The sequence below is a fragment of the Melozone crissalis genome, unplaced genomic scaffold, assembly GCF_028551555.1.
Source record: "Melozone crissalis strain CALT ecotype California unplaced genomic scaffold, PUWL_Pcris_2 ptg000006l_1, whole genome shotgun sequence".
NCBI lineage: Eukaryota > Metazoa > Chordata > Aves > Passeriformes > Passerellidae > Melozone > Melozone crissalis.
This window is the reverse complement of record NW_026535784.1, coordinates 945,001-971,036: the sequence shown is the minus strand read 5'-3', so window position 1 is coordinate 971,036 and position 26,036 is coordinate 945,001. Positions and strand designations below refer to the sequence as shown.

The 26,036-nt window shown below is 51.0% G+C and overlaps 1 protein-coding gene across 2 annotated transcripts in view; it reads left to right on the top strand.

Annotated features, from left to right (window-relative positions):
- The window catches only part of SFXN5 (sideroflexin 5), a 104,124-nt gene that overhangs the window by 77,481 nt on the left and 607 nt on the right, over positions 1–26,036 (top strand). For both annotated transcript variants that reach the window (XM_054290781.1, XM_054290789.1), the window contains 2 exons: positions 5,530–5,647; positions 25,592–26,036. The exon at positions 25,592–26,036 is cut by the window's right edge and continues 607 nt beyond it. In XM_054290781.1, the coding sequence (XP_054146756.1) occupies positions 5,530–5,647; positions 25,592–25,669 (196 nt within the window). In that variant the 3' untranslated portion in view covers positions 25,670–26,036. The remainder of the gene's footprint in view (positions 1–5,529; positions 5,648–25,591) is intronic.

Below are 26,036 nucleotides of genomic sequence, written 5' to 3'. Positions count from 1 at the left end.
AGAGATCTCTCATCTCCGTCCGTCCCAACCGTCCCACCCCCTGACGCTCCAACACCAGCCGCTCCCGCCTCTCCCAGGGTTTTCCCAGCACAAAACCACCTCTGAAACAACCACAAGTGTACAAGGAAATCCCAGGAGGAAGGGGCATTGCAGGGTTTGAAGGGGGAAAGGGACAAAGCTGGAAGAAAATGGGGAAGAGGAGGTGTTGTGGAATTTGCTGTTCTTTGCCATCCTAAGGTCATGGGGGAAACGTGGGGCAGATTTTTATGCCAATGGAACAGAGCAAAAGTGTTGGGTTATGGAATTGAGGACAATGAAATGAACATGTTAAAGGGGAGTTGTGACACCACTAAAATCCCTGGAGAGGGACTTTTCCCAAGAGCAGGGAGTGCAAGGACAAGGGGAGATGGTCTCCAGCTGAGGGAGGGAGGTTTGGATCAGATCTTGGCAAGAAATTCCTGGCTGGGAGGGTGGGCAGGGGCTGAGCTGGAATTCCCAGATTTGCTGTGGCTGCCCCTGGATCCCTGGCAGTGCCCAAGGCCAGGTTGGACACTGGGGCTTGGATCCACCTGGGATCATGGGAGCTGTCCCTGATGGGCTTTAAGGTCCCTTCCAACCCCAACCATTCCATGATTCCATGATTCTCTTGTCCTCCTGCAGCTTTCCAGGGTGAGACCAAACTTTCCAACCCTTTGTTGAATAATCTGAACCAGGGTTTAATTCCAGAACTGCCCCTGTCCTGTGCATGGGGTGAGGTCCCTAAAACTCCTGTTCTTGGTGAAATAGCACCAATATTTCTGCAGGGTTATGTGGGATGGGGTTTGCTCCTGTGAATAAATCAGGCTCCTTCCTCTGCTTTTTGAACATCTCTGGAGATGTTCAGTAATTCAATTTTTAATATTTCTATTTTGAGTACCTTTTGAGATACTCAGAATACATCTGGACACAATCCTGGACTCAGCGCTCCAGGAGACCCTGTTGGAGCAGGGAGGTGGGACTGGGTGACCTCCCTCCCCTCCTCACTCACCCTGGCATTGTTCAGGCTCCAGAAGATGCCAGAGTTGGGCTGTCAGGGGGCTCTGAAGGTCCAGACCTCCCCATTCCCTGACCCAGCCCTTTGGCAGAGCAGGCAGGGCAGTGGTGTGAACTAAATCCCTTCTCACCACATGGATATTAATTTTATTTCCACACAGATATTTTATTTTATTAATTTATTTTCAATCTGTGCTCATCCTCTGCAGTGAAACCCTTTGGAAGCTCCTCATCACTGCCTTCCAACGGGGGGTTAATGGGTGCAAAGAGGGATTTGCAGTGCAGCTGACAGCTCACAAAATGCAATATTTAACTCCCCTTCCTCCCCAGCTCGGTGTCGGGAGCAGGCATCCAGGGACAGGAGAAAACTGGACCTCTTGGCTAATTATGAGTCATTTATTCTGAACCACACAAATTCTCCAATCTGAATCCCAATTAAGACATTACACTACATGTGTTAATTAGTCTGCTCTCCTTTTTAAATCGAGCCATAACTCTTCCTAATTAGGAGGTCGGCCCTTGTAATTTGAACTGGCCTGGGCTGGAAGCACCCCTGGAAGTCACACCTGGGGGCTGGACCCAGGATCCTTTTAAATTGGTTAAGGTTTTACTTGGGTGATTATAAGGTCCCCGACAGGGCAGTAATTACAGAGGGTGCAGCTCCAAATTAAGATGTCAGGGGTGGTGGCAGATGCAATGCTTTGGCTCTAAACTGAGCCCCAGGAGGCTGCGAGGATCTGCTGCTGGGAATGTCCCAATGAGGGCTCTCATGGATCATAGCAGCTTCAGCAGGACAAAAACCAGCCCCAGGAGCTGCCCCTGCCCATGCCAGGGATGATCAGAGCTCCAGGAGCTGCCCCTGTGCATCCAGGGATGATCACAGACCCAGGAACTGCCCCTGTGCATCCAGGGGTGATCACAGCTCCAGGAGCTGTCCCTGTGCACCCAGGGATGGTCACAGCTCCAGGAGCTGTCCCTGCCTATGCCGGGGATGGTCACAGCTCCAGGAACTGCTCCTACCCATGCCAGGGGAGATCAGAGCTTATCCAGGGCAGTCCTGGAACAGGGCAGGTGTGACAGGGTGTGGAGCAGGTCAGCTGCTGTCCTGCTGGGGTAGGTCACCTTCTCTGCTGGGATGGGTCACTTTTCCTGCTCGGGCTTTTCAAGTCACATTTCCTGCTGGGACAGGTGATTTTTTTTTTTCCTTGGACAGGTCCCCTGCTCTCCTTCTGGTACAGGTCCCCTGCTCTCCTCCTTGAACAGGTGACCTGTTCTCCTGCTGGTACAGGTGACCCACTCTCCTGCTTGGTCAAAGCCTTGCAGGCTCCTCAGAGAAGCTCTGAGCTGCAGCCATGCTCTGTGCAGCACAGAGCAGCTCAAGATTGGAGAACAGAAGTTTGATTTTCACAGCACAAATTGATAGGATCAACTCTGTCTCGAGAGCTTATTAGTGAGGAGCTGAGCTGCTGGAGGAGTTAAACCCTGGTGCTTGCTCTCCCCAGGCTCCTGCACATGAAGGCAGCTCTCAGCAGGGTGGGGAGGCTCAGGCAGGAGCAGGGCATGAATTCCTCCTCACCACATCCCCCAGGAGTGCTCAGAGCCAGCAGCAGATGTGGAGCAAGGGGCTGAGGTGACCTGGGTCCAGCCTGGCTGCAGCCCCGTGCCAAGACAGGGGAATGGAGCACTTTGGGTTAGGAATGGTTTAATCCCAGGGATGTCACCTCAGAGATGGATGAGCAGGGCTTGGTGTCATCTCTTGTACCTTCCCTGGCCAAGGAGAGCTCCTGTGACCACCCCAAGGGGAAGGAGATCATGGAATATCCTGAGCTGGACCCACAGGGATCATCCATCCACCCCTGGCCCTGCCCAGACCTCCAATATCCCACCCTGGGCATCCCTGGAGAGCTGTCCAAAGGCTCCTGGAGCTCTGGCAGCCTCAGGGCTGTGCCCATTCCCTGGTGAGCCTGGGCAAAATCCACCTTTCCCTAAAATCCAACCCAAACCTGCTCTGGCCCAGCTCCAGCTGCTCCCTGTGTCCAAAATAACCCAGCAGCAAATCCACTCCACATTGCTCATACACACTGAACATTCCAACAGAATTCCCTGTCCTGGTGTTGGTTTATATTCCCATTTATTTCAGTTGAATGATAGGGATCATTTTTGTAAATGGCTCTGGAATAAATCCTTCACAAATGATATTTTCCCCTTTAACACTGGTAAACTGCCTGAAGCATTTATTATTTATAACATTTATTTAATTATTATTTATAACATATATTAAATATTATTATTTAACATTTTAATAGAATATTTATTATTTATAATATTTATTATTATTTATAATATTTTAGTTAATATTTATCCTGGAATATATTTAATATACCAGCTCCTACCAGCCAAATGTTGTCCCAATTATCTGGTGTTAATTCCATCAAAGGGTCACTTTTGGGTCATTACCAGAACCTGACCTTGCAGGACCTTCAGCAGTTTGCTGTTAACAATTCTTGAACTCATAAACATCCCCCAGGGACAGGAAATGTTCAAACATCCTTGCTACCCTCTGCAGGTGCTGGATTTTAACAAATTAAGGGATTGTCAATGCTGTGCCTTTATCACCCCATTAATGAATCTCTTTGTACCTTTCCCAGTGCCTTTCCCAAAGCTCCCAGAACTCCCAGCGCCTCTCACGGACCTGATTTCCTTCTGCTCACAGGGCATCAGCTCCAGCCTGCTGCAGGTGTCACCTGTGCTGGGCTCACCTGTGCTGGGCTCACCTGTGCTGGGCTCACCTGCTCTGCCTCACCCCTGGGGGTGGGTGGAGCTGGGGTTGGTGGTGACCTGCTGAGGAAGAGCTGTCCCCCCCTGGCAGGGCTGGGAGGACCCTGGCATGGGGAAGGTGTCCCTGCCATGGCAGCAGGAGGAGTTGGATCATCTTTGAGGCTCTTTCCAAGCCAACCCATTCCATGGTTCTCTGAGGGGGCTGACACCAGTGAGGAGAGGGGCACAGCAGGTCCAGTTGAGCAGCAGAGCCCATCCAGGGATGTCCTGCACTCCCCTTTGGGAAGGATGGAAGTTTGACAAGGAGATATTCACAGATATGTGTGCTTGGCAGAAAGCTCTCTGGATGTAGAACCTGAGAGCAGAACAGAGGTAGAAGCAAGTTTTGATATAGAAGAACAATAGATGTGTAAATTGACAATTGCTGAGCCAGGACATTTACTGGACAATTAAGTTGAGCTGGAAGGAGGTTTTATGACTAGAACAAAGAATTTGTTGACCACAAACAAAAAGATGCTTTTTCCAAGCAGAAATAGGTCTTAAAAAAGCAGAAAGATAGCACAGGCAAACAAACATTGATTTGGCAAGTAGGAAAAAGATCTAAGAATTTTCCACTGCAAGAAAACTGAAAAACAACTCTAAGCTTAAACTGTACCATACTAACCCATGTGATTGGATAGTATTGACCATAACATGGTGATTGTACCATACTAACTCATATGATTGGAAAGTGTTGACCATAACATGATAATGATCGAAATTATGATAGGCTGTAGGTAGTAATAAAGGTATTGATTAGTTGTTATGTGTGAAGACGCTCAGCAAAGGAAAATATAAAATGCAGTGTAACCAAAACTAAAGGGTGTTCAGGCTTGCCTAGAGCTGGAGCTGGTAGCTTTAGGCGTGGCTCTGTCACCCACGACCCAAGGCTGCTGTAACTTCTATACAATAAACCCATTTTGAAGAGCAGCCTGCAGTCCCACATCTCTGCCTCAGGCTCTGGCTGTCCCCTGTCCCTGGAATGCTCTAACTGAGCCTTTCCCTTGCAGACCCTGGCTCTGGCTGTCCCTGCAGTGCTCTAACTGAGCTTTCCCTTGCAGACCCTGGCTCTGGCTGTCCCTGCAGTGCTCTAACTGAGCTTTCCCTTGCAGACCCTGGCTCTGGCTGTCCCTGCAGTGCTCTAACTGAGCTTTCCCTTGCAGACCCTGGCTCTGGCTGTCCCTGCAGTGCTCTAACTGAGCTTTCCCTTGCAGACCCTGGCTCTGGCTGTCCCTGCAGTGCTCTAACTGAGCTTTCCCTTGCAGACCCTGGCTCTGGCTGTCCCTGCAGTGCTCTAACTGAGCTTTCCCTTGCAGACCCTGGCTCTGGCTGTCCCTGCAGTGCTCTAACTGAGCTTTCCCTTGCAGAACCTGGCTCTGGCTGTCCCTGCAGTGCTCTAACTGAGACTTTCCATTGCAGAACCTGGCTCTGGCTGTACCCTGTCCCTGGAATATTCTAACTCAGCCTTTCCCTTGCAGGACGTGGCTCTGGCTGTCCCTGGGATGCTCTAACTGAGCTCTGGCTGTCCCTGCAGTGCTCTAACTGAGCCTTTCCGTTGCAGTACCTAGCTCTGCCCTGTCTCCTGTCCCTGGAATATTCTAACTGAGCCTTTCCCTTGCAGGACGTGGCTCTGGCTGTCCCCTGTCCCTGGAATGGTCTAACTGAGCCTTTCCCTTGCAGGACGTGGCTGCTGCGGTGCCGGCCCCGGATGCTGCTCCCGGTGCAGAGCCTCGTGTGCCTGGCTGCCTTTGGGCTGGCCCTGCCCCTGGCCATCAGCCTCTTCCCGCAGATGTCCGAGGTCAGTGGGGTCTGGGGCTCTCAAGGGGTGACAAACCATGGCCTCTTTGCCTTCCTGGGGGGTGCCCCACTCCTGTGGGCCCCTCTCCTTTCCTGGGGGGAGCTGTTTTCTGTCCCTGCCCTGGGCACTGGTGGGGTCACACCTCGAGTGCTGTGCCCAGCTCTGGCCCCTCAGCTTGGGAAGGACTTAGGGATGTTTGAGCCCATCCAGAGGGGGCTGGAGAGGGGCTGGGAACACAAACCCTGTTAGGAACCCCTGAGGGAGCTGGGGGTGCTCAGCCTGGAGAAAAGGAGACTCAGGGGTGCCCCCATCACTCTGCACAGCTCCTGAAAGGTGCCTGTGCTCAGCTGGGGCTGGGCTCTGTCTGCGGGAACTGACACAACCAGAGCATACAGCCTCGAGCTGTGCCAAGGGAAATACAGGTGGGATAGCAGGAAAAGGTTTTTACAGAAAGGTGATAAAGTTCTGGAATGTTCTGACCAGGGAAGTGGTGCAGTCCCCATCCCTGGGGGTGTTTAACAAAGCCTGGATGTGGCACTGGGGGCCAGGGTTTAGTTGGGGTGTTGGGGCTGGGTTGGACTTGATGATCTTGAAGGTCTCTTCCAACCTGGTGATTCCGTGAGTTCTGTGTAGAATTCTGTGTAAAATTCTGTGAATATTCCTCTCCTGAACAGCACAGCTTCACCAGGCAGGGGAAGGCCCCTTTCCCTCACACTGGGCTTTCCTTGGAGTTAAAATATTGAACCCAAGCTCTGTCCATGAAGCCAAGAGCCTGGACCACCCCTTTGAGGGGGAAGTTCTTCCCCAGAGCTTCTCTGAGGGCTTTTTGCTTTTTCATCTCCTGGGAAGGCCCAGCCTGGGGGTAAACAAATGAAAACCAGCCAAGGAAACAGGGAATGACCAATGCAATCACCCAGACCAATTTAGCTGAACAAATTGCTCGGGTGGGTTTATTTTAAGTCTTTAATTTGGTGATTGGAGCTTTTCCTGGTTGTAAATCTGTGCATTTCCAGAGAAGGTATCTATTCCAAAGGGAGAAAAAACAAGGGCTCTCTCACAAGGTTCTTTTCCTGTCACTGGATCAGGAGTTTGTATCAGTGTCTGATACATGCACGTGAATTCATTTTTTTTTCAGTCTGGATGGGTTTATCCATGACTTCCAGCCAGGGAATCTTGCTGTACACTTGTGTGCTGACTGACAAACACGTTGGGAATTCTCTGTTGTCCTTCTTGCTGTCTCCAGGCTGAGAGAAAACTGTCCCTTCTCTCTAAGAACCTGAATTTATCTCAGTCTTGGAGCCTTTTGCTAAAAGACGTGTTTGCTGAAGCTTTAATGATTCATATGGCTCTTCCTTAAACTTTTTCTAATTAGTCAACATCGTTTTTGGAGCCCTTCCATCAGGAGCAGACACAGCATTGCAGTCAGAAGCTGCACAAGCCCCAGTTGCAGGAGCAATGTGATTTCCCTGCCTCTCGTGGGCTCTGTGCACCCCCAGAGCCTGGCAGTGCTTTTGGCAGGAGCTCAGCCTCAGCTCCAGGCCCTCAGCTCTGTGCTGATCCCCAGTTCTGCTCCCAGGCTGGGCTTGGCAAGGCTGAGCAGCACTGCCAGGTCTCACACCTGCTCAAGGTGCAGCTGGAGCGGGTCCAGGCTGCCCGTGGGAAGGAGGCTGGGGCACACAGCATCCCTTCTGCTCCTTTCCCAGGGAATCTGAGCGGTTTTAAGGCTGGAAAAGCCCTCTGAGATCAGTGAGTCCAACTGTTCTCCCAGCACTGCCAGGGCCACCACTGACCCTGTCCCCAAGTGCCACGTGGCTGTGAAATCCCTGCAGGGATGGGGACCTGCCCTGGGGGTGCCTGACCACCCTTTCCAGGAAGAATTCCTTCCTCATATCTAGTTTAAGCCTTCCCTGGTGCAATTTTCCTGGAAATTTCCAATTTCCTGCCTATTTCCAGGAAAAACCTTTCAGGATAATCCTCGAGCAAGGCCACAGCAGGTACCACCAACCTCATTTATCCCAAAGGAGACATTGCCACCGTTCCTCCAAAATCGTGGAATTCTAAAATGGTTTGGGCTGGGAAGGACCTTAAGGACTCTCTTGCTTCCTGACCAGGGACACCTCCCACTGGAATTGTGCCTTTCTGGGTGACAGAATCACAGAATCACAGAATGATGAGGTTGGAAGAGACCTCTAAGATCATCAAGTCCAACCTATGCCCTAACACCTCAATTATGGCACCAAGTGCCATGGCCAGTCTTTTTTAAACCCATCCAGAGACGGTGATTGCACCACCTCCCTGGGAAGAGCATCCCAGTGCTTTGTTATTCTTTTGGTGAAAAAATTTTTCCTAAAAATAACACACACTTCACATAACTTCTCCTGTGCAGTACCTGCTGCACAGCAGGGAAAATCTCATTGATTTTAGGAGCTGAATGAATTCTAACCCAGACGGAAAATCCAGGAGTGGTTTGGCTCTGAGGACACTGGGATTGCAGGCAGCAGTGACAGCCTTGTGGGGAGTGACCTTGTGCAGGCAGCTGAGATGTTCTGAGCAGAGCAAACATGAATCAGCCCTGCTGAGGGATCAGACAGGATGATGTGTGCTGCCCACACTCCCTGCCAGGGAAAAGGAGGCCTCCAGAGCCTGCCTGGGCTCTGCCTGCTGCCACCCAGCTCTGCTCCAGGGGATGGGAGCCCTGCACAGCTGGGTCCCACATCTGCTGACACCACAGGCTCAGGGGCTCCAGGGGCAGCCAGGGATGATCAGTCACAGAATCCTGGGATGGTCTGGATCAGGAGAGACCCTAAATCCCATCCAGTGCCACCCCTGCCATGGCAGGGACACCTCCCACTGTTCCAGGCTGCTCCAGCCCCAATGTCCAACCTGGCCTTGGGCACTGCCAGGGATCCAGGGGCAGCCACAGCAAATCTGGGAATTCCAGCCCAGCCCCTGCCCACCCTCCCAGCCAGCAATTCCTTGCCAAGATCCCAGCCCAATCTCCCCTTTCCCAGTGGGAGCCATTCCCTGCCTCCTGTCCCTGTAGGCCTTGTCCCCAGTCCCTCTCCAGCTCTCCTGGAGCCCCTTCAGGGACTCTGAGGATTCCCTGGAGTTTTCCCTTCTCCAGGGGAACATTCCCAGCTCTCCCAGCCTATTTTCCCATTATTTTTGCATTTTCTATAAACGTGTGAGTGTTTACAAAGGATATTCCCCCTGTTCTCCAGAATCTCTTTGGAGGTTTCTCTGGGGATGCTCAAGGGAGCAAAGTGAGTGGTTTACCTGCACCAACCTCTCTGGATCCATTTCTAGACGGGAAATCCAAGAAACTTTGCAGGGAGTGTTTCTCAAAACCTCTGAATTTTTGGGCACTAATCACCAGACCCTGAACTTCAGTGGTTGGGCTCAATCAGCTTGGAGTCTTTTCCAGCCTGAATGATTCCATGATTCTGTCCTGTCAGATGAGGAATTCAGAGGTGTGTAAGCACTGATCCCTGTGGGAATGTCTTTGCTTTCCCCATGGTCATGGACACAGCAGGACAGGACCAGGCTGTTGTACCAGATCAGCAACAAGGTGTAAGAGATGTGCTCTGTTCCAAAAACAGGGCTGTGGTGTGAGCAGCAGGAGCTGTGAGTGAGCCAAGTTCTGCCCTTGCTCACACACTCAGAACCTCTTGAAAGTCAGGGAGCAAACACAGAGGCTGATGTGCCATGGAGGGCTTGTTTTGGGCCAGGAGTTTGTGGCCCACTTTGATCCTAACAGGGCTCAAGCTCACAACTGGTTTTCCAGCAGAACTGAAGCCTTGCAATAGTTTAATGAGATTTCTGGGTAAATGTACCCACCTTGTCCCATCAGCTGTAGCTGCTCCAGAGTTATTCCTGTGTTACAACAATTCCAGGGAAATCAGGCTCAGCTGTGGCTGAAAACAGGGAAAGGGAGCTCTGGAGGTGAGCAGCCTCCACGTGCTGGCAAGGTTAATGCACCCTGAGCCTTTTTTGGGTGCATACCCAGCTTAGCCAAGCCCTGGGTTTGGTAGGGATGAAATTCCACTTGGATTTCTGCAGCGGTGCTCCAGAATCACAGCTTGTTTCTGGATATTATGGCTCTAAAGAGAACATTATAAAAATAAACCCCTCGTACCAGCCACGAAACCATGGATCCATGGGAATACTCACGCTGGAGCTGCTGAGAAACGTTCCTGTCATCCCAGGATAGTGTTAACTGTGGTACCTAAAGCCATCAATATGCATTGAGTAATTCACTGCTGTTAAGTTTAGGAGAAACATGTAGTTAATGCATTTAGCCCACAACCTCCAACTGCCTCCCATGCCCCCCGGGGAATCTCTTCCCTCTCCCAATCCCGCAGCATCCCCACTGACAACTCCTACTCAGCTATGCACTGCCAATGGAAACAGCTGTGACAGCTCCAAACCGAAAATGGGGCTTGTGCAAATGAAATTCAGTGTAGCAGCAGCAGAAAGAACCACGGGGTTGCTTCCCTGCCCTGTGGGCCCTGCTCCTCCAGAGCGTTCCTCAGCAGATCCACCAGGAGCTCCTGTCACCTCCTGCCCAGGGGGATCCTGGGGACAGAGGTGGACAGGGCCAGGTGAGAAAGGGAGAAATGGAGCTGGAGAATGGCAGAGAAGCCTTCAACCACCTGAGCCCCTCACCTGGGGGAAGTTTAAAGGGTATTTTTGGGATGATGCTCAATGTGAACCGAGATGTCTTCCAGAACAAGGCTGATTTCAGCCTTTCCTTAAAAATAATCTTCCTTTTAGATCTCCAGGACAAGGGGAATAAACAGCCTAAAATCCAAGGCTGAGCTATTGTTTTCCAATCTGTTTTAGCCTTCATCTTGTTGGCAGGCTGCTTTAGAAAAGCAAAAGGTTAATGAGCCAATGTGCAGTGGGATTATTGCAGTAAAGATGACAGTGAACCAGTAATTACTAATTAGATGCAGTTTAACAGGAGGAACAAGTGAAATCTCCTCTTCACCAACTGTCAATAATTAGCAGATTTGGTGAGGTTGAAATGTGTCCACAGTTAAAAGGCTGATTTTTTAATGAAATGGCACTTGACAAAAGAGCTGTATGGAGGTCACAGCCATAGCCCTCGAGACGCTTCCCCATTCCATACTTAGGAGGGAAATCAGATGCAATCCAGCAGGGGGTCCCCATGGAACCATCCCTCCCTTGGGATTGCTTTGCACGGGGGGGAGGGGAGCAGGAGGGATTCTCTGCAGTAATTTTGTCCAACTTGGATGAGAAGCCAGGGAAGGGATTTGCCAGCTGCCATGGGGGAAAAATGTTTGAGAAGTGAGAAGTTCTGCTTTGCTTCTGGGGCTGGGGAACGGTTTCCTGGGAGTCTGGGAGCCCTTGGGATGGAGGCTGGGCTTGGAAGGAGCTCCTCTCAGCAAAGAAGTGCCACGAGGTCCTGGAGGGCTGGCAGGAGGCTGGGAGCTCAGTGGGAAGCATCTCCCAAAGACTGCAGAGGATTCAAGCTGTGCCTCAGAGATGGTTTCCTCCTGCTCCAGGAGCACCATGAAGTTCATCTGAGGTTCCTCTCCTGAGTGCTGACCCAGCTTATCTTCTGGTTTATCTTCTGCCTTATCTTCTGGTTTATCGTCTGTCTTATTTTCTGGTTTATCTTCTGGTTTATTTCCTGCCTTATCTCCTGGTTTATCTTCTGGTTTACCTCCTGCATTATCTTCTGGTTTATCTTCTGCTTTATCTCCTTGCCTTATCTTCTGGTTTATCTTCTCCCTTATCTTCTGGTTTATCTCCTTGCCTTTCCCTTGTTGACAAAGACAAGAGTATCTTTGTTCTCCATGTGAACCTCAAATGAAGTGGTGATCCCAGGGGGCTTCTTGAATGCCCATGAAATTATTGATTTGAGAAGAACCTCCAGGATTTACAGGACAGTGGGTGGCTGAACACTGGCATGGCTCAAGTAGGACTTGAGGGAAAATCTGAGGTATTTGGGAATGTGTTGAGCTCCTTCCCAGCCTTCATCTGAAGGGTGGTGGTGCTCAATGAGGTTTCTGGAGTTCCTCAGTGAGGATGGACTTGTTCCTGTCAGAGGCTGGAGAATGAGTGACCCTCCCAGAGCATGGTGCAGGGTGAAGTGGCAGAAGAGGAGGTGACATTTGGGGACAGCAGGCCCCAGGGGTTGCACAGAACTCCAGTGGAAGCTCCCAGCCCATCTTTGATAGGAAATTATGGCCCAAGGAAGTCCTAGGACTTCAAGGATCTGAGCACAGCCTGGAGCACTGGCCATGGCTGGTGGATTGTCCCCATCCTCCCTGGGGCAGTTTGGGTTTTCCAGATGATCCTGGAGGATCCTGCTGCCAGGGAAGCTGCCTAGAGATGAAAGCTCCCTTTGGATGGGAAGAGTTTGCCCTGGTGGATGGACACAGACTGTGCCATTCTGGTGTTCTGGTTCCTGTGGATTCCCTGCCTGGCCCACTGCAGGTGCTGAGATATGGGTTAGGAATTAAATTAATAATCTATTTCAGATTTAAGTAAAGTGTGCTGCTTTGAATTGTTTTGTTAATTTGCTGTATTTGTGAAAAGCTTATGTTCACAAAAGCCTGTAGCTCACAAAACTGCCTCAAACAAGGTGAAAAAAATGTGAACTTCCAAGCTGCAAGAAGACAAGAAAGGTTCCTTAAACCTTGAAACAAGAACTAAACCAAAACCAAAGGTGCAGGAGATAGACAGACAACCAGAGAGCTTTCTGCACGAAGACTAACAAGAAATAAATATGCATAAACCTATTGCAAAACTTAATGCATATGCAACAAATTAGGAGACAGAGAAAAAGTTTAGACTCTCAAAGGGTGCACACACCTTTAGAAATTGTTCAGCTGGTGCCCAGTAACAAACACTCCACTTTTCAACTGTAATTAGTCGAAGAGTCATCTGTCCATCCATCAGTGTTCAGAAGTTGTGCTGTGATGGTTTTTCCTGGGGTCTCTCAAGGCTGATGGGATTTATCTCAGCTGAGTTTTGACCCCAGAGCACCAGAATCTCCCACTGAGGGGAGTCAGGTGTCCCTGCTCCAGGACAGGCCTCAGGCGAGCATTGGAGGGCAAAGATCTCCTCAGCTGTCATGCCCAGTTCTGATGGAGCCACACCTGGTGGGTGTGGGTCTGCCCCATCTCCTGCTCCCACCTGGAGTCTTGGGCATCATCTCCACCCTCAGAAGGAGACCTGGAGCTGGGTTTGCTTTAGAGCTTGCAAGGTCAGGCCACCCTCCATGGGATAAACCCCAGGTCAGTGTGACAGCAGAACTTTTTGGGGAGCTCAGGTGCATTCAGGGCAAGGACAGAGGCAGGTTGAGGTGCTCCAGACCTCCCTGAGGCAGTCCAGAGCATTCGTGGGTGAAGGGATTCCCTAAGAGCATGGGAAGGGATGCCAGGCTTAGTCCTGTCCTGCCCTTGTACTTTACAGTACTATTTGTGCTATTGTACTTTACAGTATCAAATACAGCAAAAGTCAAGGTAAAGTGCAAGGAGCAAGGAGTTTCCCTTTTTGCTTTCTAAGTAAAGCAGCTCCTCATCTGCCTTCACAGAAGAAACACCACAGTATGTTTTCTACTCCTCCATAGGCAGAGTCTTCAGAACACTATTAAAAGTTGGGGGTTTTTTATAACTCTTTGTTCAATATGCAGGAAGATTTTTTGACAAGAGCAAGGAGAACACAGAATTCAGAATAAGCAAAGAACTTCAGTGACTGAGAATGAAGAACTGGCTTTTCATTGTGTCAGAGAGGGAATGAAGTCAGGCCCAAGCAGTGACAGCCATGGCTAGGAGACATACCAAAGCCAAAGTGGCTGCAGGGGTGCTTTGTCCTGAGCTGCTGATCCTGCAGCCTCCAGGCCACAAATCCACATTCCCAAATTTCCCTTCCTTTTCTTTCCCCAAATTCACATTTCCCTTCCTGCTCCAGGGAGGGCTTTGGGTCAGAGCCTGGTGCTTCTGCAGAGACCCCACAGCCCAAACATTACATTGCTGGGACATTCCAGTGAGGAGAACCCCCAGGTTCTCCTTTCTGCATGGCAACTCCTCATTCCCACCATGAGATGATGCCCCCTCAGGTTCTCCTTCTGGGATGGAGCAGATGCTGTGTCCTGGTAATTCCCTTCTGCCTGCTCCACCTGGTGGGATTCCAGCTGCAGATCCATGGTGGAATTCCAGCTGCAGATCCTGGTGGAATTCCAGCTGCAGATCCATGGTGGTGATGCCACAGAGGCAGCACTTGCCTTGTCCCAGGGCCATCCTAATTTCCCAAACTCATTTGGCAGCTCTTCCCTGCAGTGCCCTTTGGATTTATGGATTTTTCAGTCCCAATTGAAACTCCTCTGGATCAGGAGGGAAGGAGCCTGTTTGGCCAAGCAAAGAACATTTCTGGACCATGACAGCTCCCATTTTCATGGGGCTTTCCACCCCCACTTCTTTCTCAAAATCTCAAAATCAAAGAATTTCCCTACTCTGGCGCTGGGAGACCTCGGTCACTTCTGGGAGCAAATGCTTCCCTAAAATCCTGGAATCATGGAATGGTTTGGGTTGGAGCCACCTTAAAAGTCATCTTGTTCCACCCCCTGCCATGGGCAGGGACACCTCCCACTGTCCCAGGTTGCTCCAAATCCTGTCCAGCCTGGATTAGGGCACTGCCGGGGATCCAGGGGCATTTCCAAGGGGAAGGAGAAGGAAGGAGGAGAAGGAGAAGGAGAAAAGAAGAAGGAGAAAAGGAGAAGGAGAAAAGGAGAAGAGGAAGGAGAAGGAGAAGGAGAAGGAGAAGGAGAAGGAGAAGGAGAAGGAGAAGGAGAAGGAGAAGGAGAAGGAGAAGGAGAAGGAGAAGGAGAAGGAGAAGGCTCTGGCCTTCAGGGACTCCACCACCACTGCTTAGGAGCCCCTGGGCCACTTCAGGGTGGTTCAATTTCCACCTGCTCCGCCTATTTGGGTGATTATTGGTCTCGGTGACACCTCGGGGCCAGGGAAGGTCAGCAGTGAGCAGAGCCCTGATGGCTGTGGGGGCTGTGCTTTTGTTCTCCCTCCCCTGCCTGTCCCGAAGCCTTTGATTTGTGACCCAGCTGCTTTTTGATGGCTGCTCCTGGCAGTTCTCCTTTGTTTCACCACTCAAAGGTGCTGAGCATTCTCCAGAGCCCTAAAACGGCCAGGTGGAGCAGCAGAGCTGGGCAGCAGGGCCTGACCCGAGCTGTGCTTTGTGGCCAGGGGGTGCCTGTGGGAGCAGGGACCCTCTGCAGCGCCCAGGGCTGTCAGACAGGATCTGGTTTCATGTTTATACCCCTGGCCCTGGGAGACAGGTTCAAGTATGTAAACTATCCCCCTGCAAGCACAGGCTGTGCAGGTGTGTGGGTGCTGGTGGGCATAAAAAAACATTCCTGACACCAGCTCTTTTGAGGAGGCTTCACCTCCTGATGGCTATAAGCCATTAGGAGTCAAAAGAAAGAGCTGACATCCGACAAGTCCGGATAAACAGCTAAACATTAACCCTTAAAGTGGCCCGAAAAATAGACTTAAAAGGCTCTTTGTGGAAAGAAGCCATTTTTTTCGCTGGCCTGTTAATTGCTGTCTTTCTTCAGGACACCTTTCAGCAGCACCTACTGTAAACAGAGGGGCTCCTCCCCAGGATTCCTGCCCTGCCATGGCCATTCCTGAGCCCTCCCCTGCTCCTGGGCTTTGCTGCTTTATTCTGGGCCTGAAAACCAAATCCCTGCCCCTCCTCTGCCAGCCCAGCCTGACCCCCTGGCCATGGATCCTTCGTCATTCCAGCTCAGGGTATTCCATGATTGCTGGGAATTATGGAATACCCTGAGCTGGAATCAGGAATGATCCATGAAGAATAAAAAATGAAGAGTCCAACTCCTGTCCCCACACAGGAATCATTTAATCAGAAATACCTTTAATATCATCATTCCTGGTCAGAGGCCTCTTTATCTGTGCACCCCCAGATCTTCCCTGCCCCTCTCCTGCCTTGCCCCTCTCCTGCCTTGCCCCTCTCATCACACAGGGTTGGATTTGTCCTTTTTGATGTATTTGGAGTTGTTTTGGCTCATCTGGAGCAGCTCTGAGCTCCCCAAAAGGTGCAGGATGCAAAGGAAGGGGATCAGCTGTCCAGACTTGCCTGCTTAGGGCTGAGGATGCCTTATTAATCACATCTCACATATGTAATTATCTGTAATTGCTTTTTGAATTTCCTGTTCCTAGTGAGGCTGGTGGTCTGTGAGAGAAGGAAATGTGCTGGAAGTTGGGATCCTGAGGAATTTACTCAGCTTCCCTAAAGCACCAAGGGAAATCCTAAATCCTGCTCTTCCATCGTGCTCTTCCTCCTGAACAGCAGGAGAATTCTGGGGTCGATGTCTTCAACAAAGAGCAACAAATTCCTTCTTCCTTAGCAGAGCTGCTTGAGGAATTCCTGCTGGAATGGACCTAAGAGCTCATTTTCATCCAAATGGACATTTTTTAGTAATGTCCACATTCAAAAGTAGTATTTTTTTTTCCCCTTCCAAGAAAGGAGAAACTCTGAGTGTCTGTGTAGGTGCTTTCCATTCCATCAAGGATCAGGAATCATAACCAAACTGTGCAATCTTGGGAGCTCTCAAGGCCATATTTGGAGTGGGCTGGTGACTTTTCCACCAATCCACTGGTTTGGATGTTCCAAAAAAACCCCAAAAAACTGCATCCTGGAATGTGATGGCTCTTCCAGGAAGCCAGGGAGAAGTTCCTTCAGCCCTGTCCTGAGGAAAGCCACAAGCCCTGAGGTCACCACACAGTTGCTCCTGTGTGGTTTAGGTGCCAGCCTAAAACCTTTCTGGAGCTGCTGTGGAAATAAATTTATTGTGGAAATCTCAGGTTTACCCCATCCCATCCCCTCCCACTCTGAGCAAATCTGCAGAGCAGAGGGGAGAAGGTTCAGCTCCCACAGAGGCCTTGGGTGTCTCCTCTCTCTGGAAGACACTCAGGGAAGTTTTTCTGACCTTGCTCTTTGAAATCTTAGGATCTCAAAGCCTTTATCTGGGGGGTTTGGTGGTTTTGTTTGAGCAGCTGAGGTTTCTGGACCTCCCACTCTGAGCAAACCTCCAGAGCAGAGGGGAAAAGGTTCAGCTCCCACAGAGGCCTTGGGTGTCTCCCCTCTCTGGAAATCAGACACAGTAAATAGTTTTATCTTGCTATTTGAAATCTTAGGGTCTTGAAGCTTTTATTTGGGGGGCTTTGGTGGTTTTGTTTGAGCAGCTGAGGTTTCTGGTGTCGTGGGCACCCCTCTGCTTTCCCAGAAGCCCCAAACTCCCAACTCTGCAGTGACCTGGAGCTGGTGCCATGCTGGGGGTTGAACTTCCAGTTTTTATAAAGCTGGAAGTGCTGAGGCTCTGAGAGCTCAGTGTTAACCAAACCCCCTCCAAAACCCTAAAGAAAGGCTTAGAAACCATCAGATTTCAAACAGCAAGACCAAGAAGAAGCTCCTCGTGCTTGCCAGGTGTCCCTGATGTCACCCTGAGGCCCAGCAGGGTCCCTGAGGTGGGGCAGTGGGAGCAGCAGAGCTCCAGGGGGATGGACTGGGGATGACCACGGGGCTGGAGCTCAGGAGCTGCTGCTCCAGGACAGGCTGTGGCATGCAGGGAGCGGGGTCACCTCCCCCAGGTGTGGGCTGGGATCCCACCTGTGCTCTGTTATCAGGGCTGTTATCATCACTCATTGCAGAGACACCCTGGGCCAGGGCAGCTCCCTGCTCCAGCCACAAATCCACATTCCCAAATTTCCCTTCCTTTTTCCTTCCCCAAATCCACATTTCCCTTCTTCCCACCTGATTTAATGTCCAGGTCTCCACAAATCCACATTCCCAAATTTCCCCTCCTTTTCCTTTCCCCAAATCCACATTTCCCTTCTTCCCACCTGATTTAATGTCCAGGTCTCCACAAATCCACATTCCCAAATTTCCCTCCCTTTTCCTTTACCCAAATCCACATTTCCCTTCTTCCCACCTCATTAAATGTTGAGGTCTTTGCTGAGTATTTTTCCTCAGAGAAGCTGTGCTGTGGTAATTCCTCAAAAGTTTAAAAAACTTTTAAAACTCCCACCCTTGATTGTAGAATCATGAAATTAGGTTGGAAAAGACTTTGAAGGTCATCAAATCCAACCATTAACCCAGCACCACCAAACCACAGAGCCACAGGATCATTTAGGCAGGAAAAACCTTTAAAATCATCAAATCCAGTGATGAAACCAGCACTGCCCAACCCAGTGAAGGGAGGGAAGTTGCAGTCCCACAGCTGCTCCAAAAATCCTGAAATCTGGTCTGCTTCAGGGCGTTTGGTTATTCCCATTTCAGCTGAGGGCAGGAACATCCCTGGCAAACAAAAAGTCTCCTGAAATGGAAAAACCTTCAAAACCCACAACAGCCAAATATTCCAGTACAAAAGAAATCTCCTGAACTTAATAACTCTCAAAAGCCAAAACAACCAAATATTCCAGACAGCCAAATATTCCAACTTTCCTCCATTTTTATTGTTTAAAGATAACTTTCATTTCAAGTTCTAGTGCTTTTTAATTCCCCCAACCCAGGGTGAGGCAGCAGCCCTGATCCAGTTCTGGTGGAAAAGTGCTGACCATGGCTCCTGTCACAGGCAGAGCATTTCCATCTTTCCTCCCTTCTGTGGAGCAATGAAAAGGAGTAAATTTGGGATATTTTGCTCCTGAGATTTATTCATTCCAGATTTTTCTTTGCCATGAAGGCTTTGGCCACCAGCACCCACTTTCAGCTGCTGTAGGACAGGGTGGAAATGAGAGGATTTAAGGTCCCTTCCAAGCCAAACCATTCCATGATTCCATGGTTCTAATCTTGAGATGTCAGGGGACTTTCCATGGTTTTGTGAAGAATATTTTGACTGAATATGTTTTTTTATTATGAAAACTGAGCATTTCTTTCAAAGACAGGGATCAGAAAGACGAGAGAGAAACCTAAAATGAAGAGAACTGTACTGGTCACCTCTTAAATTCAATTTTTATTATTAATTTGAAGGAAAATGTCACAAAATTCAGGTTTCTCTCAAAACTGTTTTCCCCCAACTCAGTGATTTGGGCAGAAAACTGAATATCAGTAATTCATTAATCCTTCATTTCTACTTCAGTCATGAGAACATCTCTCAACCAGTGTGTCCAGTTTTGGGGCACACCAGGATTTCAACTGGGTAGAGAAACCGGGAAGTTGTCATAAAAGAGCTTTAACACCAACATTTCAGGCAACAATCTGCCTTGCTGAGGAGAGCCATGAGTTTTGTCTTTGGTTTTAACAAAGCTGAGCTGATAATCTTTGGACACTTGCATGGGAGGAAAATCTCTGTCAGGATATCTCCTCAGGGCAGCAAATGGACAAATGAAGAGCTGGAATTGTGGATTTAGGAAAATGCCAACCCTGGGGGTGGCTGGTGCTTTTTGGAGCATGACACAGAGAGGCCCTGGGGCTCCACAGCTGCTGGGCTTTGGAACCAGAGGCTGGAGACGCTCTGAAAAATGTTTCCTGTGATATAATCAAAAGGTTTTTGGAGTATTTCCCGAATTCTCTCACATTGAGATCCCCCTCAGTTGGGCTGCAGGTCTGTGGCAATTCCAGGAGGATTCCTTAGCCAGCACTGCTGTCCTTGTCTCATTCCTGAGGGATCCATTCACGGGGGCACTTGAGTGGTTTGGGTGGGATGGGACCTAAAACCCATCTCATTCCACCCCCTGCCATGGCCAGGGACACCTTCCATGGACACCTTCCATGGCCAGAGACACCTTCCATGAATACCTTCCATGATCTGGAACACCTTCCATGGGTACCTTCCATGGACATGGACACTTTCCATGGGCAGGGACATTTTCCATGGCCAGGGACACCTTCCATGAGCAAGGACACCTTCCATGGACAGTGACACTTTCCATGGACACCTTCCATGGGCAGGGACACTTTCCGTGGGTAGGGACACCCTCCATGAGCAAGGACACCTTCCATGGTCAGGGACACCTTCCATGGGCAGGGATACTTTCCATGGACACCTTCCATGGTCAAGGACACCTTCCATGAGCAAGAACACCTTCTATGGCCAGGGACACTTTCCATGGACAACTTCCATGGTCAGGGACACCTTCCATGGACAGGGACACTTTCCATGGACAACTTCCATGGTCAGGGACACCTTCCATGGACAGGGACACTTTCCATGAGCAAGGACACTTTCCATGGACAGGGACACTTTCCATGATCAGGGACACTTTCTATGGTCAAGGACACCTTCCATGGACACTTTCCTCTAGGCCAGGTGCTCCAAGCCCCATAATCCAAGGGGAACCGGCCAGTGACCTAAAATGCTGCTGGACTCCACAAATCCATGGGACAGGATATATCCATCCAGAGGGGCTGGGAGAGCTGGGGGAAGGACTTGGGGAGACATTTCCCATCATTTATCAGCACTCCTGGATTACTAGGAAGGTCCCATTGGACTGGGAATGCAAATGGGTGACAAGAAAGGGGCTGGAGCGTGACCAGGGCAGGGAACAGAGCTGGGAAGGGGCTGGATAATCCCTGAGGGAGCTGGGAAGGGGCTCAGCCTGGAGCAAAGGAGGCTCAGGGGGCCCTTGTGGCTCCTGCCAGGAGGGGAACAGGGACAAGAAGAGAGGGAACGGCCTCAGGGGAGCTTCAGGGTGGGCACAGCAGGAATTTCCCCATGGAAAGGGGGGTCAGGGATTGGAAGTGCCCAGGGAGGTTTGGAGTGCCCATCCCTGGAGGCATATCCAGCCCTGTGGATGTGGCACTTGGGGACACTATCAGTGGTGGCCCTGGCAGTGCTGGGCATGGTTGGGATTTGTGATCTCCGAGCTCCTTTCCCACCCCAAGCATTCCATGATTCCATGGTGCCACAGCCCTTCCTATCCCTGGCTGAGCCTCCTGAGGGCTCTGAGCCCCCAGCTGTGCCCTGGGCTGTGCCCTGGTGACCACAGGCCTGGGAGGCGATGGCCCAGAGCTGCTGGAAGGGCCAGGAGACCCTTCCCAGGCTCCCGAGGAGCCTCCAGCCCCTCTCCCTGCTGGCAGCAGCAGCAGCAGCCTCAGTGGCCATGCTGGCCCTCCCTTCCCCCAGCCCGGAGCAGCATCCTCCAGTCCCCTGACCCTCCCCCTCCCAAAATTGGCTGCTTTCTCCCTTTTCTTCCCCCCTCTCCTTTTTTTTTTTCCTTTTTTTTTTTTTTTTTTTTTTTGGCTGAGTGATGAGCTGTATGCCAAATCCATCTGCTCCTGTCTCCCCTAGCTGCCTTCCATATCGTTCCAGGATCCCTGGCAGCCAGCCTAGACCTATCTCTCTCCCCGCACTCTCCGGAGCACATTCCTTTCTACACCTTTTCCCGAGCTGGGATAGAAATGAGTATCAACCCCAAACAAAAAGCATCTGCTTCCTGCCTGCTGCTGCCTCACCGGCCGTGCCTGCACGCTACACCCGTGTCAGCAGCCATGCAAAACACAGGGAGCCCCGCGGGAGCCCCCCGTGCAGCGCCCCGAGCCCCCCGCGCCCGCTCCCGCGCCGGCTCCGCAGCACCAGCTGTGACCACCGCACCATTTGTTCCTCCAGCCCACGCCAGCACTCCCAGCCAGTTCTTTATCACCCCAATTAGCCTTGTCTGAGCTGATGAGAGGAGAGAGGCTCCCACTGCAAGGCAAGGGATGGGGGGAAGAGAGCTGGAGAGCCGGGGAGGCGATTCCCAGCTTTGTTCCCTGGGAGGGAGGGATGGGTTTCACCCTGGTGCTGGCATTGCTGCCATCCTGCCCGAGCTACCTGAGAGATGCTGCTCCATGAACAGGTGATTAATAAGGGTCAGGGCACTGAGTTTTGTGGGGTTTTCCCCCTTTTTCCTCTGGTGCTCTTGGAAAGGAGCATCCTCAATATTCACCTGCTCCCAGGGGCTGGGATGGGCTGTGGTTCCCTGGGAGGGATGGGTTTCACTGGGGCAGGAGCACAGATGCTGGCATTGCTGCCATCCTGCCCTGAGCACTGCTGGTCCATGAACAGGTGATTAATAAGCGTCAGGACACTGAGATTTTGGGGTTTTCCCCCATTTTCCTCTGGTGCTCTTGGAAAGGAGCATCCTGAGGCTTCACCTGCTCCCAGGGGCTGGGATGGGCTGTGGTTCCCTGGGAGGGAGGGATGGGTTTCACCAGGGCAGGAGCACAGGTGCTGGCATTGCTGCCATCCCACCCGAGCTACCCGAGCACTGCTGGGCCATAAACAGGTGCTCAATAAGGGTCAGGGCATTGAGTTTTTTGGGGTTTTCCCCCTTTTTCCTCTCATGTTCTTGGCTGTCTGTCAGAGGGAAAGGAGCATGCTCAGGTTTTGCCTGCTCCCAGGAGGGAGGGCTGGGGTTCATCCCAGCCACGTTTCTGGGTGAGCTGGGAGGTGCATCCTGGTAGTGTCTCAGTGAGGATCTCCCTGGATCTATGGCAAAGCTTCCAGGGCACTGAAGGAATTCCTGTTCTCCCACAGCCTCATTGGAGAGCTCCCCATGTTGGATACCAAGCTGTCAGTGCAACCATCAGCCCAAATCCTGGGGTTTGCCCCAAACAACCCCCTTGTAGCACTGCCTGGGAGTGGTGCTTCCCACCCTGGGTCCCTCAGTGCTGCTCCTGGAATTCTGCTGGATTCATTGCTGAAGGCCCTTCCCTGGTAACATCCCAAAGCCAGGAGGGGGATCCCTCCTTTGCCCTGGCACAGATAGAGCTGGGAAGAGGAGGATGGGCACGATTCAACCCCAGTGCCATGGTGGGCATTGGTTTGAAGGGACAAAGTGCCCTGTGTGGGACAGTGGGACAGGTGCCATCAGTGCAGGCCCAGCCTGCTCCTCAGAGCACCCTCAAGGCAGCTGCTCCTTCACAGGAGGGTTCCCAGCATGGCCATGACCATGACTGGGGTCATCTTGACAGATGAGATGCCAAAGTCGTGACCAGGAGCTGTGGTCTCCACATCTGTCACAATCCCCTGGCCAGCTGGCTGAGCAGGTCCAGGACCGGGGACAGCTGGAACAGCAGAACCCCAAAATGAGTGAAATTATACTTTCCAACAAAAAACACCACCAAGGGAGTCAAAGGCTGGTGCACAGCAAGGTTGGGATTTAATGTTGTCTTGGTACCTGTAATCCACTACCATCTCCTTGTTCTCCTCCATCTGATTTCCAGGTGGGAGGAGCAGGTTCCTTCAGATGGATTTCTGAGCAGCTTTCCCAATTTCCTGTGCATTTTTCCTTGGTGCAAATGCACCCCTTGGAGCTCCCGAGGCTCTGGAGCAGATTTTAATCTCTTTGTGATTAAAGTCAGCCAGGAGGAGACCTGCAGAGGAGGCTCCAGTCCAACCAGTCACCTCCAGTGTGTCCAACATCTTCCCAGGCTTCAGGAAGGTGCTTGAGCTTTGTGTCACAGCTCCAAAGCAGTGCGTGTGACTGATGGTGTCACAGGGGGCCCTGACTGGTGCCCATCCTGCATGAGAACCATGGAATCCTTAAAATAGAGAAACCCTCAGAGTCCATCCAGTCCAACCACTCCCCCAGCACTGCCAACGCCACCACTGACCATGTCCCCAGGTGCCACATCCATGTGGTTTTTGAGCACTTCCACCTTTGATATGAATCCTAAGACACTTCCCATGTCCTTCTGCTCCATCACCAGACCCATCCCACCTCCCTCCCACCTCCCTGAACCCACCTCAGACCCTTCTGTCCAGCCTTGCCATGGATGAAGAACCCATCCCCACGTACGGAAAGGAGCTGTTTCCCCTCTGGCCCAGGGGCTGGGAGCTGGAAGGATCTCCAAACCATTATCTCATCTCTTCCTTCCACCAAGACAAGCTCAGCTCTGCCTAAACTATTCCTGATGGCTTCCCTGTAATTTGTGCTGAAAACTTCCCACCACAGACGCCCCACACCTTCCCCCAGCAGTCGGCTGCGATATTTTGCTCTTCCCACCAGGATCCTCTTCCTGCTGTTCAGCTTGGATTGTGCTGGCTGCTTCTTGAATTGTGTCCCACGAGAGCGTGAGCACAGCCCTGCTCCTTCCTTCCCTCCTTCCTTCCCTCTCCCTGCACAGCCTCAGCTTCCAGCTGGGCTCAGCCCCATCCCCAGCACCCCGGGGCTGTCCCAGCACTGAGCTGGGCTCCACCAGGGCAGCTGTGCCTTCCTTGGGGCTCCCAGTGCTGGAAAGGGTGGGATTGGGGGGCATCTCATTTTGGTTTCTATGGAGCAGGTTGGGTTTGAGCTGCCCCATTTCCCATGGGCAGTCAGCGCTGACCCTCCCAATTCCAGGTGGGATTAATTTCAAAGCACAAAATCCCAGGATCACTGAGGTTGGAAAACCCTCTGAGATGACAGAACCCACCCTGTGACCCATCCCCACCTTGGCACCAGTGTGGCATCACCCCCTCCAGCCATCCCTTGCCCCCCCCAGGCTGGGGTTCTGCTTCCCCCCTGGATATTTTCCTGAACCCACCCAGCCCCAAACCCTCGGAGCTGCTCCGTGTGTCCCTGGCAGCGAGCTGCCCAGACAATGGGAGGAAAGCTGCGTCAGAGGCAGCAGAGCAGAGCAGGGCTGATCCTCCCTCGGGAGGGATCCGTGGGATCCAGATCTGCTGCACCTTTCCCGGTGCTCTCCCGGCACAATGCTTCACTTTGTGCTGCAGCACTGAAAGCAATGGTGAAGTTGCTAATAATGGCACTAAAAGAAAATATGCTACATCTGTTATGGATAGCAGTACAAAATTAGCTGATCACACCTCTGACACCCAAGATGTCTTCACTTAAAATACTCGTTGGCTTTACTTTACATAATTTGCTGATTATATTTAAAAGAAATACAATTTTGCAATTACTGTTCTTTCTGGTGTGCTATCTATGCATCATTTTCTTTTTATGTTTATATATTTCTCCTTCATTAGTGCAGTCTGAAGGGTGATTAGATCCCTTCAAACATTTTACAGAGGTTAAACGTTGATTAAGATTTAATTATTACTGTAAATAGCTTGGAATGACATATGGTGCAAAAACCTGACATATGTGCATTTGAATAAATGAAGTGCTATTTCCCATGATGCTTCAGTAGCTGTTTAACAGCTTTGCTGAAGGGTTATGTTGCACCTCATGTTAAGATTGCTTTGATGTTATATTTTGTTGGGTTTTTGCAGCTGAAAGCTAAGAACAGTTTTTCCAGTTTTTAAAAACATTGAATATTTTAAATACCTAAATTGTTTTGCACAAATTTTTGCTAATTTGTCTAACTAGGTTAAACATTTTCAAAAGCATTTCGATTTTTAACGTGGGTTCCTCGCATTGTGTCAGCACCAGCGTGGGTTCAGTGTACAGGATTCCCAAAATTCCAGGTTTTCCCAGGTGTCCTGGCCTGGCTGGGAGCGGGGTCTTTGCTTGCCCAGGAGTGCCACGGATCCCTCCCGGGGATGCAGAGATTCCAAGTGATTTCAGAGCAAGGGAAAGCTTCAGGAGGAGCTGGTGGAAGGAAAAAAATTAGGAAAGGGATGGATATTTCTGGAGATGGAGAAAGGGGCAGGAAGGGTTTGGCCATGAAGGTGGAGCCCAGCCAGGCTCTTCCCTCACGCACCACCTGGGCTTTGGCAGGTCCAGCTCTGGGCTCTGGGTGCCGGGAGCTGCAGGGAAGGAAGGGATGGGAGGCTGGGCTGGGTGGGATGTGCTGGAGCCTCAGACACTCAATAATTCATTGAGCACTGCCAGGCACAGAACGTGCAGCGTTCCCTGTGCTGCAAACCCATCCTCATCGGGGGGGGGGCACACCAAACAGCAGCAGCAGCGTGGTTGGCATGGAATTATCCCCATCTCCTCCCTCTCCATGAATCAATTCTCCAAGTGATCCATGCCTGGGCTCTGATCCTGCTCCTCTTTGCCTCCGCAGATCGAGACGTCCCAGCTGGAGCCGGAGATCGCCATGGCCACCACCAGTAAAACTGTGGTCTACAACAAAGGCTTGTGAGTGCAAGAGGAGCATCCCAGCCCAGGAGGTCTGGGGAGGGAAGAGGGGAAGCTCCAGCCCTGGAGAAAGCAAACAACAGCAAGAAGAAGATGAAATAATAGAGCTCAGTGATAGAAGCTGCTCCCGGCAGCCCGGGAGTGAATTAACACCTGCAGAGAACTGACACCTCACACCACTCAAAAAGATTCATATTAAAAGTTTTAACTTAGCAACAGGAGCAGCAACTACAACAAATAAAATCACGTTGAACCACTTTAGAACTAGCTAACAAAACTCAGAATGGCTGGCACTGCATGGAGGGAGATCAGGGTGAGCTCAGAGCTGCCTGCACAGCACAGACATCACCCAGCACATCCTGTGTCCTTGG